The sequence below is a fragment of the Microtus oregoni genome, unplaced genomic scaffold (genome assembly GCF_018167655.1).
Source record: "Microtus oregoni isolate MIOR12 unplaced genomic scaffold, Mior012 000025F_ref0000491, whole genome shotgun sequence".
Taxonomy (NCBI): domain Eukaryota; kingdom Metazoa; phylum Chordata; class Mammalia; order Rodentia; family Cricetidae; genus Microtus; species Microtus oregoni.
Genome location: NW_024543084.1, coordinates 7,167,111 through 7,181,841, shown reverse-complemented (window position 1 = coordinate 7,181,841; position 14,731 = coordinate 7,167,111). Strand labels below are relative to the sequence as shown.

General features: G+C 36.3%; 1 protein-coding gene across 3 annotated transcripts in view; it reads left to right on the top strand.

Annotated features, from left to right (window-relative positions):
- The window catches only part of Spopl (speckle type BTB/POZ protein like), a 56,473-nt gene that overhangs the window by 36,605 nt on the left and 5,137 nt on the right, over nt 1-14,731 (top strand). For all 3 annotated transcript variants that reach the window (XM_041674641.1, XM_041674640.1, XM_041674643.1), the window contains 5 exons: nt 1,084-1,261; nt 1,339-1,394; nt 10,004-10,126; nt 11,882-12,024; nt 12,105-12,158. In XM_041674641.1, the coding sequence (XP_041530575.1) occupies nt 1,084-1,261; nt 1,339-1,394; nt 10,004-10,126; nt 11,882-12,024; nt 12,105-12,158 (554 nt within the window). The remainder of the gene's footprint in view (nt 1-1,083; nt 1,262-1,338; nt 1,395-10,003; nt 10,127-11,881; nt 12,025-12,104; nt 12,159-14,731) is intronic.

Here is a 14,731-nt window from a genome sequence, read left to right as displayed (position 1 = left end):
AAATAGCATATGTAAGTTAATTTTTAAAAATTGTTCATTTGCTCTGAATTATTTGCTTTGCTAGTTGAAGTACTTCGTTTCTGTTGTCATTTATTGTAATATGAAATTTTCAACATAATGTTATAGAGTGCTTTCTTTTAAAGATGATGTGAAAGTTGAAAGATTTGATTCAGTAAACAGTGATCTTTAATGGGAACTACATAAAGGCAGTGTCACAGTTATCCCAGCTCTTATGATTTCACATAAAGTATATTTGTACTTTACTCATTTTTGTCTTTCTATAAAATATCGTGAACTTTGATAATTGCAGTCACTTTTGTGGGAATTCTTGTAACTAAAAGTTTCAAATCAATTTTAATAAATATTTAAATCAATTCTACTTATCTTGAAACTTGAAATTAAGTTCCCCATTTTTATTTTTATATCTGTTTTATATTATTAATGTGGTGGGGGGTTGCATCTGTGTCTCCCTACCAACAGAGTGCCTTTGGCCCAGAGAGGCCAGAAACAGTGTTGTATTCCACGGGGTTGCAAGTGGTTGAAAATGTCCATGTCAGTGCTGGAAATCAAAGCTAGGTCATTTGGGAAAGGCAGTGCTCTTAACTCTTGAGCCAATTCTCCAGCCCCAAATTTCCAATTTCTGTATAATAATAGTTGTATGTCTCTGAAAACTATACAAGTTGTATGTATAATACCGTGAGTTGTTAATACAATGAGCTATAAGTGAAAAGCAACAACAGAATTTACTCTACAGAAATGTAAGCTTGCCAAGTTTGATGATGATATTGCAGAGTTTCTATTAGGAAATAATTTTGTGATTGTAATAATTTAACTTTTTAATCAATTGGTAAGACATTTACTTTTATATACACTGTCACTATTGAAAAATATTTAGGTTATTTTTAAGCTTCTATGCTATTTCACTCACTTATATTAAATTTATTTAAGAGGGTACTAGGATTTTTGATCAATAATATATTGAATTAACCACGATACTTTAAGTTGAAAATATTAAATGTACACATAGTAACTGATTATTTAAAATACTGTATAAAATGTTTTCCTTGTTTTCTTCTTTATTAGGTGAGTGTGGTTCAGGATTCAGTAAATGTATCAGGATATACTAATACAAACACTTTGAAGGTACCAGAATGTCGGCTAGCAGAAGACTTAGGTAATCTCTGGGAAAACACAAGATTTACAGATTGCTGCTTTTTTGTGAGAGGAAAAGAATTCAAAGCTCATAAGTCTGTGCTTGCAGGTATCTTCTCCTTTGGATAATAAAATATTTTAAAAATAAATTTGTGCATTAAGTAATGGTGCTTATTATTGTTACAGCTCGATCTCCAGTTTTCAGTGCAATGTTTGAACATGAAATGGAAGAATGCAAAAAGGTAAATGTTGTTAAAATGTTATTAATTTGTATATATGTATAATGATAGAGTGCACATATTAAAAATATCTGTGTATGTTCTTGTTCTCAAGTTATATCAGGGAAGAACTTTAGAAACCACAGAACTGGGGGAAATGTGTTCTGAAATAAAACAGTAGGTACCTATCAATATTAATGCTCACTGAACATTCTAAGTAACAGCTATTTTGATGTTCTCATTGCTAGAGCACTTGCCTCCATGCCTTGTGTTTCATCCCTAAGGAAAGAGAGGGAGGAGGAGAAACCATACTGGAATATTGTTGAGTAATCTCTGGCTTCTGTGACATACTTTAGCCACCCATTTGGGGTACCTATATTCACACATTTTATAGCCAATCATTAACTTTGTGGAGCTTTTTTTCTTTATGTCATTGTTTTTGATTATCTTTTCACCTACTTCTCTGTGTTCTCTAACTTGTTCTCCATGAAAGTAAATTTTTTCATCCTTAGTATTCCCTCTCTCTACTTTCATAGCACATGCTTTCTGCTGCCCTCCCCTTCCACTTAGGCCTGTATTTTGTTCCACTTCCACTAATGGACCCTTTCTATAGTCTCTCTAAGTTAAACATAACATCACAGTCTAAGAATTCAAAGCTAGAATCCTAAGGGAGACCATGTGTAATTTTTCTGTCCAAGACTTGCTTAGTTCATTTAATATATGGTATTTTCTAGATCCATCTGTTTATAATTTCATTTTTCTTGCACCTGATTAAAATTCTAAATTGTATGTTTACCACATTTTCATTATCTGCTTGTCAGCTGATGGGCACTCTAGGTTGCTTACATTGCCTGGCTATTTTGAAGAGAGGAGCAATGAACATGGATGTATAAGTTTCTCTGTAGCTAGGTATTCATTCCTTTGTATATATTCCCAGGAGTGGTATAGATGGGTCATTTGGCAGACCAATTATTAGGTTTTGTTTTGGTTTGTTTGTTTTTTGGAAGCATCCACACAGATTTTCATAGTGGTTGTATCAGTTTGCTCTCCCACCAAAAGTGAAAAAATGGTTCCTTTTCCCTCATATCTTTAACATATTTTCTTTTGTTTTCATAATAGCCATTATGAATGGGGTAATAGGGTATTTCAAAGGAGTTTTAATTTTATCGTCTCAATGGCTAAGGATGTTGACCACTGCTTCCATTAGTCATTTGTGTTTCTTCCTTTAAGAGTGCTCTGCTCTAAAGCATGGCACATTTTAATTGGGTTCTTTGTTTTTATTTCTAGTTTTCTTTTACTTTTTTTTTTTTACATTGTAATTCTAAATCAGATGCATAGCTGTTAAAGATTTTCTCCGATTCTGTAGACTGTGTCTCCGCTCGATACTTTTCCTTCCAGGTATAGAAACGTTTGGTTATATGAGGTGCAATTACTTGTTGATCGATAGCATTATTTCCTGAGTAACCAGGGTCCGATTTATACAGTTTTTTTCTTGCATCTACATATAGTAGTATCTTTCCTACTTCTTCATCTAGACATTTCATAAATTCACATTTTATGTTGAGATCCTTGATTCCCTGAAGTATGTCCTGTATGCTTCCTACATCCCTTTTCCTTCCTCCCTCAAACAAGGTTATAAAGCAGGGTCTAGTTTCAGTCTTCTGCATGTAGATACCAATTTTCCCAACATCACTTATACATGTTCTTTCCAATATGTTTTTGGCAACTTTATCAAATATCAGATATCTGTAGAACATAGACCTGTAAAAGGGGACTGCGCTATTTGTTTTCCAGCCACCCAGACCCAAATAATCACACAAAAGCTATATTAATTACAACGCTGTTTGACTAATAGCTCAGGCATATTTCTTGCTAGCTCTTACATCTTAAATTAATCTATAATTCTTGTCCATGTGTAGCTACATGGCTTGGTACCTTTTATCAGTGAGGCACTCTTATCTTGCTACCTTTGCATCTGGCTGATAACAGTGTATCTGCCAAAACAGAACATTTGAAAACTTTAGAACAAAAAGAAGCAAACTCATCCAAGAGAACTAGACAGCAGGAAATAATCAAATTGAGAGCTAATATCAACAAAATAGAAACAAGAAAAACAACACTAAAAATCAATGAGACAAAGAGTTGGTTCATAAAGAAAATCAACAAAATAGACAAACTTTTATCCAAATTAACCAAAAGGCAGAAAAAAAATATCCAAATTAACAAAATCAGAAATGAAAAGGGGGACATAACAACAGACACAGAGGAAATCTAGAGAATCATCAGATCATAATTTGAAAACCTGTATTCCTCAAAACTGTAAAAACTTAAAGGAAATGGACAACTTTCTGGATAAATATCACTTACCAAAATTAAATCAAGACCAGATAAGCAAATTAAACAGACCTATAACTGCTGAATATATGCAGTAGAAACAAGTCCCGATGCCTTTATCAATGGCTTCTCAGCCCCTATTTTCAGAAAAGCCGCATTCAGAGAGTCCAGTTTGATCGCATGCTGATTCAGTCCCTGTCCAGCTGGATTTGGTGAGCTCCCATTAGAACAGGGACACTGCCTCAGTTGGTGGACCAACCCCTCGTGGTCCTGACTTCCTTGCTCATCTTCTCCCTCCTTGTACATGAATGGGGTCCTGTTTGTTGTTGGGGTTTTTGTCCTGCCTATATCCCACAACTGTTTAGCCCCAAAGAAAATCACACATAAGTCTCCATAAATTATAAGCTGATTGGCCCATTAGCTCTAGCCTCTCACTGGCTAACTCTCACATCTTGATTAACCCATTTTTCTGATCTATGTTAGCCATGTGGCTCAATACCTTTTTTCAGTGGGGCAGATCACATCCTGTTGGCTTCGGTGGTCTGGGCAGGAGTGGGAGGAATCAGTTTCCTCCTTCCCAGAATTCTCCTGTTCTCATTACAACATTTCTACTTCCTGTCTGGTTTTCCGGCCTATATTTCCTGCCTGGCCAATCAGTGTTTATTTAAAATATAATTAACAGGATACAGACAATTCTCCCACACCACCTCCTTCTGCCCTTGACCTTCTGCTCCTGGACCTTGGGGGCTCAGTCCGTTGCTCTGATGAGGGACTTTGTCTCTATCTCCATCCATCGCTGGACAAAGATTCTATGGTGATATTTGAGATAATCATCAGTGTGATAGTGGGACAAAGCCAGTTCAGGCACCCTCTACTCTGCAGAGGAACTATTACCAATACTACTCAAATTGTTCCACACAATAGAAACAGAAGGAACATTGCCAAATTCTTTTTATCAGGCTACAATTACCCTGATACCGAAACCACATAAAAATATTACTAAGAAAGAGAATTACAGACCAATTTCACTTATGAACATTGATGAATAATACTCAATATAATACTGGCAAATTGAATCCAAGAACACATCAGACCCATCATTCACTATGAACAAGTCGGCTTCATCCCTGAGATGCAGGGATAGTTAAACAAACAAAAATCTGTCAGCATAATCCGCCATATAAGCAAACTAAAAACCACAAACAAAAATCTGTCAGCATAATCCACCATATAAGCAAACTAAAAACCACATGATCATCTCATTAGATGCCAAAAAATCTTTCGACAAAATGCAATATCCCTTCATGATAAAAGGTTTTGGAGAAAACAGGGATATGATAGAACATACTTAAATATAATAAAGGCAGTATACAGCAAGCTAACAGCCAACATCAAACTAAATGGAAAGAAACTTACAGGGATCCCACTGAAATCAGGAACAAGACAAGGTTGTCCACTCTCTCCATATCTATTCAATATAGTTCTTGAGGTCCTACCTAGAGCAATAAGACAGCAAAAGGAGATCAAGGGAATACAAATTGGAAAAGAAGTCAAACTTTCACTATTTGCTAGTGATATGATAGTTTACATAAGTGACCCCCAAAATTCTACTAAGAAACTTCTACAACTCATAAACACTTTCAGTGATGTCGCAGGATACAAGATTAACTCAAAGAAATCAGTAGCCTTCCTGTACACTGATGATAAATGGGCTAAGAAAGAAATCAGAGAAACATCACTCTTCAGAATTGCCAAAATAACATAAAATATCTCAGAGTAACTCTAACCAAACAAATGGAAGAGTTGTGTGACAAGAACTTTAAATCTTTGAAGAAAAAAATTGAAGAAGACATCAGAAAGTGGAAAGTTCTCAGAATTCTCTTAGTCTGGTTGCCCTGCCTGTACTTTATACCTGGCTACTGGCGAATCAGCATTTTATTAAACCAATATGAGTGACAGATCTTTACAAAGTGCACGGACATTATCCCACAGCACTTCCCCTTTTTCTCTTTTCTAAACAATAACTTTGAATCTAAGCTCCTTTGTTTAGCTTTTTTCCTGACCATTATCTGTAACAACTTGTAACCAACATGCTAAACAAAGACAAACATGCATAATCCATTTTTTGGGGAATGTGGGCATAGTTTTCTAGGCTACTTCCTGCTGTTTGGGGTCATTGATAATCTTACGGGGACCCAAAGACAATTTAGGATTATGATCATGTCCTGACTGGAGTGTTTTATGTGTCTGGATCATCTCAGCCAACAGTCTTGAAACTGTTATGGATGTAGAACTCACAGGAAACTGAGGAGAATTACAAGTTAATTTAAAATGTAAGAGCTAGCTAGAAATAAACTGAGCCACCGACCATACAGTTTATAATCAATATAAGCCTCTGTGTATTTCTTTGGGACTGAAGAGCTGCAGGACCAGGTGGGACAGAAGCTTTCTTTTACAAATGGTACCCAAAGTTTGGCAATGATTTCCACATAAAGCCTGAGAAAGCTTTACAAAAGGGGGGCTTCTAGACCCACCAAAGTGGGAGTCAATTGGAGCTTCTTGTTAGCCACATGGCCTCTGCCTGACTCCACGTTTTTTCTTCCTGCACTCAGTGTAGTTTTCCTGCTTACCTATATTCTGCTCTGCCATAGGCCAAAGCAGTTTGCTTCTTTATTAACCAAGGTAATACAACTTATTCATAGCTTACAGAGAGGGGAATCTCACATCACAGACTTATATTTCCACTATGTTTTTATGTTCCGTTGATCTGTGTGTCTTGTTTCTGTGCCACCAGCATGCTATTCTTATTACTATGGCTCTGTAGAATAACTTGAAATCAAGTATATTTTTTATTCAAAATTGTTTCCTCTATCCATAGTATTTTGCACTTCCATATAAATTTTAAGACAGTCTTTTGGGGGCTAGTTGTTTGTTGGATTTTTGTTTGTTTGTTTTTGTTTTCCTCTATGTCTGTTAAGAATGGACCTAGCATTATATTATAGGTATGAGGCACAGTGTGGACATTGGAAATTGGGCCCAGATGTTCTGGGAGAGCAGCCAGTGATTTTATAATTCTCAGCAAGGTCTACAGCCCCTGTACTTTGTATTTTTGACCTCTTTATTGTGATGCTTCATGGAGAAGTTCTCTTCTGGTCATGTCTGTTTGGAGTTCTAAATGCATCTGATGTTTGGAAGTCAACTTTTTTCTATAGATGTGTAGATTTTGTTACAATTTCAGTAACTAGGATATTTATCTTATGAATTCTCAGACTGAATGCTTTCTCTACAAAACCTTAGACTGAATACTGTCCCCTCTTGCATTATATTCATCTCCCATGTTACCCAGCCATATCTCTTCCCACCTCCTAGTGCTTTGATTAAAGGTGTGAGCTACCACCGCTTGGCTCTGTTTCTCTTTTAGACTGATTAGTTTAAGTGGATCAAGTTTTTGATTACTCACTGGACTATGTCAGCACACAGGTTCAGTGACTGATTCTAGGCCTAAACGTTGGAGATGGTTTGGGCAGACATGATTTCTAGGACTCAACAAGGTCTGCTGGCACACAGATGTGTTCTAGGCTAGCCCTGGAGGATGGATGTGTTACAGGTTGGCGAAGGCCCAGGGCTCTCACCAAACTGAACAAGGCTACATGATGTGTAACCTGGAGTAAGCCTGGTTGTTGGAAATGGTAGTACAGGTGGGACTCAACATATTTAGGCCAACATTTGTGTTCCTGGCTTGGTCTGGGAGGTGGCAAGGCCATAGGCTGACTAGGTTCAGAGAGATTCAGCAGGGTAGACTGGCACACAGTTGTAAACAGAGTCAAGTCTGAAGTTTGGGAATAATGCAGCATGGCTCCCTAGATTTGTGGGCACTCGATGTGGAACCCTATCAAAGTTTGAAGATGGGGGAGGTGCAGATTAGCTAAAGTCCGGTGGATTCACTAGGATAAGCAGGAGTTAGGCTGTGGGGGCCATCTGGCATTCAGGTTGCAGATTTCCTACATGTCTAAGCCCCATAGACATTTCGAGCTATGAACTTCCTTCTGGGGACTTCTTTCATTGTATCCCATAGGCATTGGTATATTATATTTCTATTTTAACTCATTTTAGAAATTTTTATATTTTATTGATTGATTCAGTGACTTATCATTCAATGGTATCTTGTTTGATCTCCCTAAGTTTGTGTGTTTTCTGTACTTGCTTTTGCTGTTGTTTTTATGCTTTCTCCCTTGTAGTCAAAGAGGTTACAAGCAGTTATTTCAGATTCCCTATATTTTGTTGGGATTTGCTTTATGTTAATGTTTGTAACTTATTTGGGGTAAATTTCCATGGGCTTATGACAAGAAATTGTATTCTCTAGTTTTTTCTTGGAGAAGTTGTCAATTAGTCTATTAGGTCTGTTGGATCTTTTGAGGTCATTCAATTACATACTTCTCGATTTTTGTCTGGATGATCTGTCATATAGTAAGAGTGGTATTTTTAAAATCCCTCACTTTTCCCATGCTTGTGTTAATTTTATCTCTAGTTGTATGTAGTTTGTTTTTTTTTTTTTGAAATTCTACTTGTGTTAAAGATGTTTTATGAGTCCTTTTGATGGACTGTTTACCTTGTCAGTATGAAGTGGTCTTTATTTCTCCTTACTAGATTTGGTTTGAGGTATATTTTCTCAGATGTTTGACAAGCATCACCTGATTGTTTTCTGATTCCATTTATGTGGAACACTGTATTGTCTCTTTGATGGTGAGCTATGTTTCATGTAGGCTGTGAACTGCTCAGCAATTTGGATACTCACACAAGAATTGTCTTTCGAATATGCCTGTTTTATTCACACAAACATTTCTTTTAATAGCATACTAATTTAAAAGTCAAGCAGACATATCTCCAAGTGGGGAACAGTTGACTAGGAGTAAAATGCTGTTGCAGTGATTCCACTGGGTAATCTTCTCCATTGAGGATGCTTCAGAAGCTTGCAGACTCAACTCATGTCCCTTGTGAAGAGGCTGGGAGGGTGGCGCTGGTGGAGGTCCCAGGAGGTCCTTGAGAGCATAGGCAAATGGCTATATAACTGACAGGTGGGCATAGTGAGCCCAGCAATAACCCCTAATGTTAGACAGTACTGAAGTTCAGTGTTCACTGAAGTCAGGCCACATAGTCTCATGACTTCTTGCAAGTGAATATCAACCTAGGCTAGAGAAACCTTTGTTTGGAGCACAGTAGTGTGATCCTAGGGACCATTTCCAAAGGTCCAATTTTTGTTTCATTTCACTGGATGGTAGCTTTCTCTGACAAGGCTCACAGCTGGGATTGGTTCACCAGCAGATCAACACCACTTTGGGGTTAGTTCATTAGCATATCAAAGTCTGTCCTGAGCTATGCACTAATCACAACTGCTTAGGGCTTCCTTCTGAGGTCTAGCTCTATCAAAGCTCCCTGGTTGCAAGCTTAGGCAGCACGTTAAATTGTTTTTAAGTTACACAAAATGATTTTACTTATATTCCTAACACCTTGACTTCACCAAAATCACCCAAGATGGTTTCTGAAGTGATGACACTTTCTGCTTCCTTTATCTTAGCAGAGAATGGGAAATAAGGCTACAAAGTATAAAAACAACTGGTCTTGCTTGAATGGGAGTTTATCTCAAATAAGTACAGAAGTACCAGTAAATAACATTACATGGCATTTTGCAAAAGCAAGTGTTCTCAGGTGGTGAGCTCTCATCAAAATTATGTACAGGCTCTTGTTTCACTTACTAATTGTGAATACAGTTTGTGGTTATAAGGTTTAGTAAGTATTCTATTAGGTCCTAAAAGTCAACCAGGGAAAAGTCAGTAACTGTCCTTGGAAATGTGATCAGAACCTAAACACAGATGAATTTTATTTGGGCTGCAATATTTTGTCTCTTTTAATTATGAAAATTGGAAAGCTTCCCACAAGGTAATACTTAACATGGTTTCTCTATCCATGTATTTACTTTCTGACTTATCATAGCTGTTATAAAATAAGTGTATGCTTTCATTGTTAGAATTACCTATACTGTGGCTTGGATGATTAAGTTACTACAGATTACTTAACTTTGATTTAAAAATAGAATTTGAAAATGTTAATATATGTTTTTTGATTATTGTCAAAGATTCGTGTGGATTCACATATGTTCCCATTCCTAGTTTGTGTATGTGTGTGTGTGTGTGTGTGTTGTTGTTGTTTTCAATACTAGAGTCTAGTGAAAATAAATAAACCATGTGGATTCACATATATGTACCTGTTCCTAATTTTTTATGTGTTATTTTCAATAATAGAATCGCATGGAAATAAATGATTTAGACCCTGAAGTTTTTAAAGAAATGATGAGATTCGTTTACACAGGAAAAGCACCAAATCTTGATAAAATGGCTGACAACTTGTTGGCAGCTGCAGACAAAGTAAGTAATGGGATTTTAAAGACCAAAAAGCAGCCCTGAAAACTTTACACTTAGAGAGGCTGTCATACATAAAAAAAACTATAAAAACTTTTGACATAACACATTAGTTTGTGCTGTTTGTAAATAACTTAAGAGTTTTATGACATAACGTAAAGTAGGATGATATGGAAATAAAATTGTCTAAAAGATCTACATGAGAGGAAAGTATGCAGGGCCTAGAAATGTGTCCATACTATATTATTAACATTTACTTAACTTTCAGTGGTCATTCTTCAAGGCTCAGTCTTGGCAAAGTAAATAGTATGTGGTAAATGCCGAGTGTGAAGTACTAGAAAAGAAAATGAGTTTTTACAGTAAGTAGCTGGCGTGCACGTGTGTGCAGACACACACATGCATGCACACACATGCATGCACACACACACACACGCGCATGCACACACACATTTGTGTCCATTGGTAGGAGGAGGTGGAAGAGAGATACTCATATTAGGGCTGAACTATAAGCAGTGATGTGCATGAATCTGCAAATAGTCACACTGAATTGCAGTGCTAGATGACGAGTACATACTATGTGATTATATGTGTTCAAATAACTTCAGAAAATGCAAGCTAATTTCTCAGTAGCACATCACAAATATTGCTTGGAATGGTATGGGGAAGAAAGACTTTAAAGGGTATATTTACTCTTTTCGGTGGGTGATGGGTTTACAGTGGATATTAAATTATCAAAGTAAAATCTTTAACTGGATACTGTTTATTTTATGTCAATAAACCTCAATACAGCTACTAATACTGCAGCTTTATATTAATAACTGCAAAAATTAGTGGTTATTAATATTTACTTAGCTTTCAACTAAATCACTCAAGATTGAATAGTGATAATAAATAATTGATACATGCAGAGTCTGAAGTAGTAGAAAGGAGAATGAAGTGTTACAGTAGTTAACTGGTGGCACATATGACATATGAGCAGGAAGCAGGAGAGCATTCTGGACAACCACTACTTCTGTAGTTAAGTATATTCACACTGAATAGGCAGATAGCTAGCTAAGCCATAGTAACTATTGTCTCCTGGTAGTCAGAATGCCCTTCTGTGGTCTGAAGCGGGGCTTGGGTTCTTTCCACGAAATGAGAAATTGAGATTTTAGGGCACTTTTTACAATGTTGCATATATTCACCAGTGGAGATCTAATACACAGGGAATTTAAAACAAGGTCATCTCGGCTCTAGACCTTGCACAGTATGGTGAGATGAAATGAAGGTGCTACCTAGAAGAAAGTTAAAATGATGTCATAAGACATCACAAATCCACAGTACAAAATCTTGCAAACTGCTGTTTTGCTTCTCCTACCTGAGGACAGGCACACTCAGGTCTCTTTGAAATATGCTTACTACTTTGCTTTCTTTTATTAAGTAAAATACAGCTTAAATTTTCTCTCAGCTGAGTTCTTTTCTTTGAGAAGACAAGAAATGTTTACTTGACCATGCACTCTTTAGGATAACTGGATACTAAGATAGCTGTCTTACATTACAATCCACCATATTTTGCACTTATGATTTCTAAAGCAAATTAGTGTTTCTCCTAAATGTATTCATTTACATTGTCCTCATAAGCTAAAGCAGCAGTTTGTTTATTTAAAAATAACATTAATCCAGACCAAATTTTCTTGAACTTTATCTGCTAAGTTACAACAAGTACTTACACTCCAAATAACTGGAAAAAATGTTTAATGATTATGTTTTTCTTTTGGGTAGTATGCACTGGAACGGCTGAAGGTCATGTGTGAAGAAGCTTTGTGTAGTAGCCTCTCAGTAGAAAATGTTGCTGATACCCTTGTCCTTGCAGATTTGCACAGTGCAGAACAGTTGAAAGCCCAGGCAATAGACTTTATTAATAGGTAAGCTATACTTGAATTTCAGTGCCTATGACATTTCTTCAGTGGGCTTTTCTTAAACCCTGTTTAAATTTTCAATGCAGGTGCAGTGTACTTCGACAACTTGGATGTAAGGATGGGAAAAACTGGAATAACAAGTAAGAGACATCAGTTTTAGTCTGCATAAGTTCAATGAAGTATTTGTATAGTCTTTTGTTCATGACCTATAAGTGTGACTTCTGATGAAACTAACTGCCAGTTATGTAAAAAAACAATAATAATTTGATTGCCTTTGGTGAATTTCTGGTAGTTTGACTTTTCAGACATACTGGGATGGGTGCTCTTAATTTCTTGAATACATGTACAAATGTCACAGTGTACAGCTGAGTACAGGCGTTATGAGCATTGCTAGAAATCTGGCATCTGTTCTCTCAAAAAGCATTAAGGAAGACTGCATCCTCAAGATTTTCCTTGGAAGCTGTTAATTTTTCTTGCTTATGCTTATTTGATAATGCTTATTGATGGAACCCTGGATTTCACATGCTACACAGGGACTCCCACAGAGCTACCTGAATTTTAACACTTTTTGTGGCAAGATCTTGGTAAATTTTCTAGGATAGGTTCAGATTTGACTCTTCTTGTTCTAGTCTCAAATAGTGAGACTAGAAGAACTTCACAGGTCCACGAAACTCATTTATTTGTTTGTTTGTTTGTTGAGCATTTGCTTATTTTTGAATCAAGGTCTTGCTGTGTATTCTAGACTGTCATCTATCTCAGAGACTTGCTGCTTAAGAGCTAACTTGCTACTGTTTAGATCAACCAAACTCCTTACATAATCTGCCTAATATTGTAAATCAGTAGCATGTTGATTGCTCAGAGGTGGGTGATTGCTAAATCCTGCTGATTCTACATCAAATGTGCAAAGTATTAGAAATAATCTTCAAATTTTTTTCTTCTCTTACTTTAGAGTATTCTTTGTAATTATTTGAGATAGCAAAAGGAAGTATTGATAAAGATTTCTTTGTAAAGTTTTAATTATTTACCCATAAACTCCTCAATTTTACTACTTTTGAAAATTATCAAAAGCTGACATACTGAGTTACAGGCCACTGTGTGATATCTATAACAAAATACATTATTGCAAGGGGTGGGGGATAGTTGATAAAAGATAATTTAAAAGGGGCAGTATTAAAGACAGTCATTCACTTAACTTTTTCCCATTGCATTTGTTAGTTTCATATTAGTTTGTAAATTTTGTTTTCTGAAAGTAAAGCATTGGTCTGTTTTTTAAGTCCGTGGGAGTCCTGTTTACTGCCCAGTGTGTGACCCCATAGGGTTATCAGGGTATGAAGTTAACATGGTGCATTAGCAGCAATGGCTCTCTTTGATTTTTATTGCATAGGTTTAGTTTTAGTTTTTCAAGATTTATTTACTCTGTTAAGAAAATAAGTCATACAACTTTTCTTCTATTAGAATAAGAGGTGATTGTACATTTTCGTATTATGTGCAGTTTCAGTAAATACTTACTGAATCATTAAAAGAAAAGTTTAAAGTAAATTAATAAGTAGCATTGTGATCCTAAACAACTAGTCAAAATTTTAAACAATGATGCCATAGTAGTAAATGCTGGGCAAAGAATAGTAGTTTGTTGATATCAGCTACTATTCAATATACTTAGTGTTCATTATATTTTGAGCACTTCTCTAAGGAACTGCATATAAAATGACATTTGATGAAATGTCTTTGTTTTTAAGAAATTGATCTAATGGAGGTAGATGCACACATATGTACCCTTGTATTTTAAAATGGCAATGATAGAAGAAGATATGTATAAGGTACTTGACTAAGCCATGGGAGTTAGGAATGGCTTCAAAGATCAGGCTGAACTTCATTTCAAAACATGAATAAAAGGTTGCAGAAGGAATAAAAATGAAATAGCAGAAATGACGGACTGAAAGGGTTGCAGGAAACAAAGTATATAGCCCTGTGTAGAGATGCATGATTATTTGTTTACTGTGTTTCCAGAACACTGTTGCTCAGTACAGAGAATATGGAGGCAAGCATAGCAAATGTTTCCCCTCTATGCACGTAGTTTATGGTGTATAGCAGATTGATTAAGCAAGTAATTGCAATGAATTATGGAATGTAGCTCCATTTATATTATAGAAAAGCAGAATAAAGGGTGTGCGAAGTAGGTGGATAGTGAATAAAAGCTAGAGAAAGCAAGCAAAGATCAGATCCTTAAAACAGTGCAACATTAGGACTTTTGACAGTGACGTGAAGTATAATAAATCTCCAATAACGGTTACTGCCTCTGATTGAACACCATAACCCTTCCATTCTTAGCATTGTTTCTGCAGATTGACAGATGGGCAAAGGGAAATTGGAATAATGTAATAGAGAGAAGAAAAGGATAAAGAACTAATGTATTCCTTTTCCAGTTATTCATTGAGAACATGTTGTACATATAGGACACAGTAAATGAAATAGTAACAGTAACTGGAGCATAAAAGTGGAATGGAAAGCAATAAGGAGGATGGAACCACATTTGGGGGGGGGGGTTCGAGACAGGGTTTCTCTGTAGCTTTGAAGCCTCTCCTGGAACTCGTTCAGTAGACAAGATTGGCCTCAAACTCACAGATATCCACTTGCTTCTGCCTCCCGAGGAGTAAAGGTGTGCCCTACCACCTCCCTGGACATTTCTTTTTCTTTTTTCTTCTTTTTTTCTTTT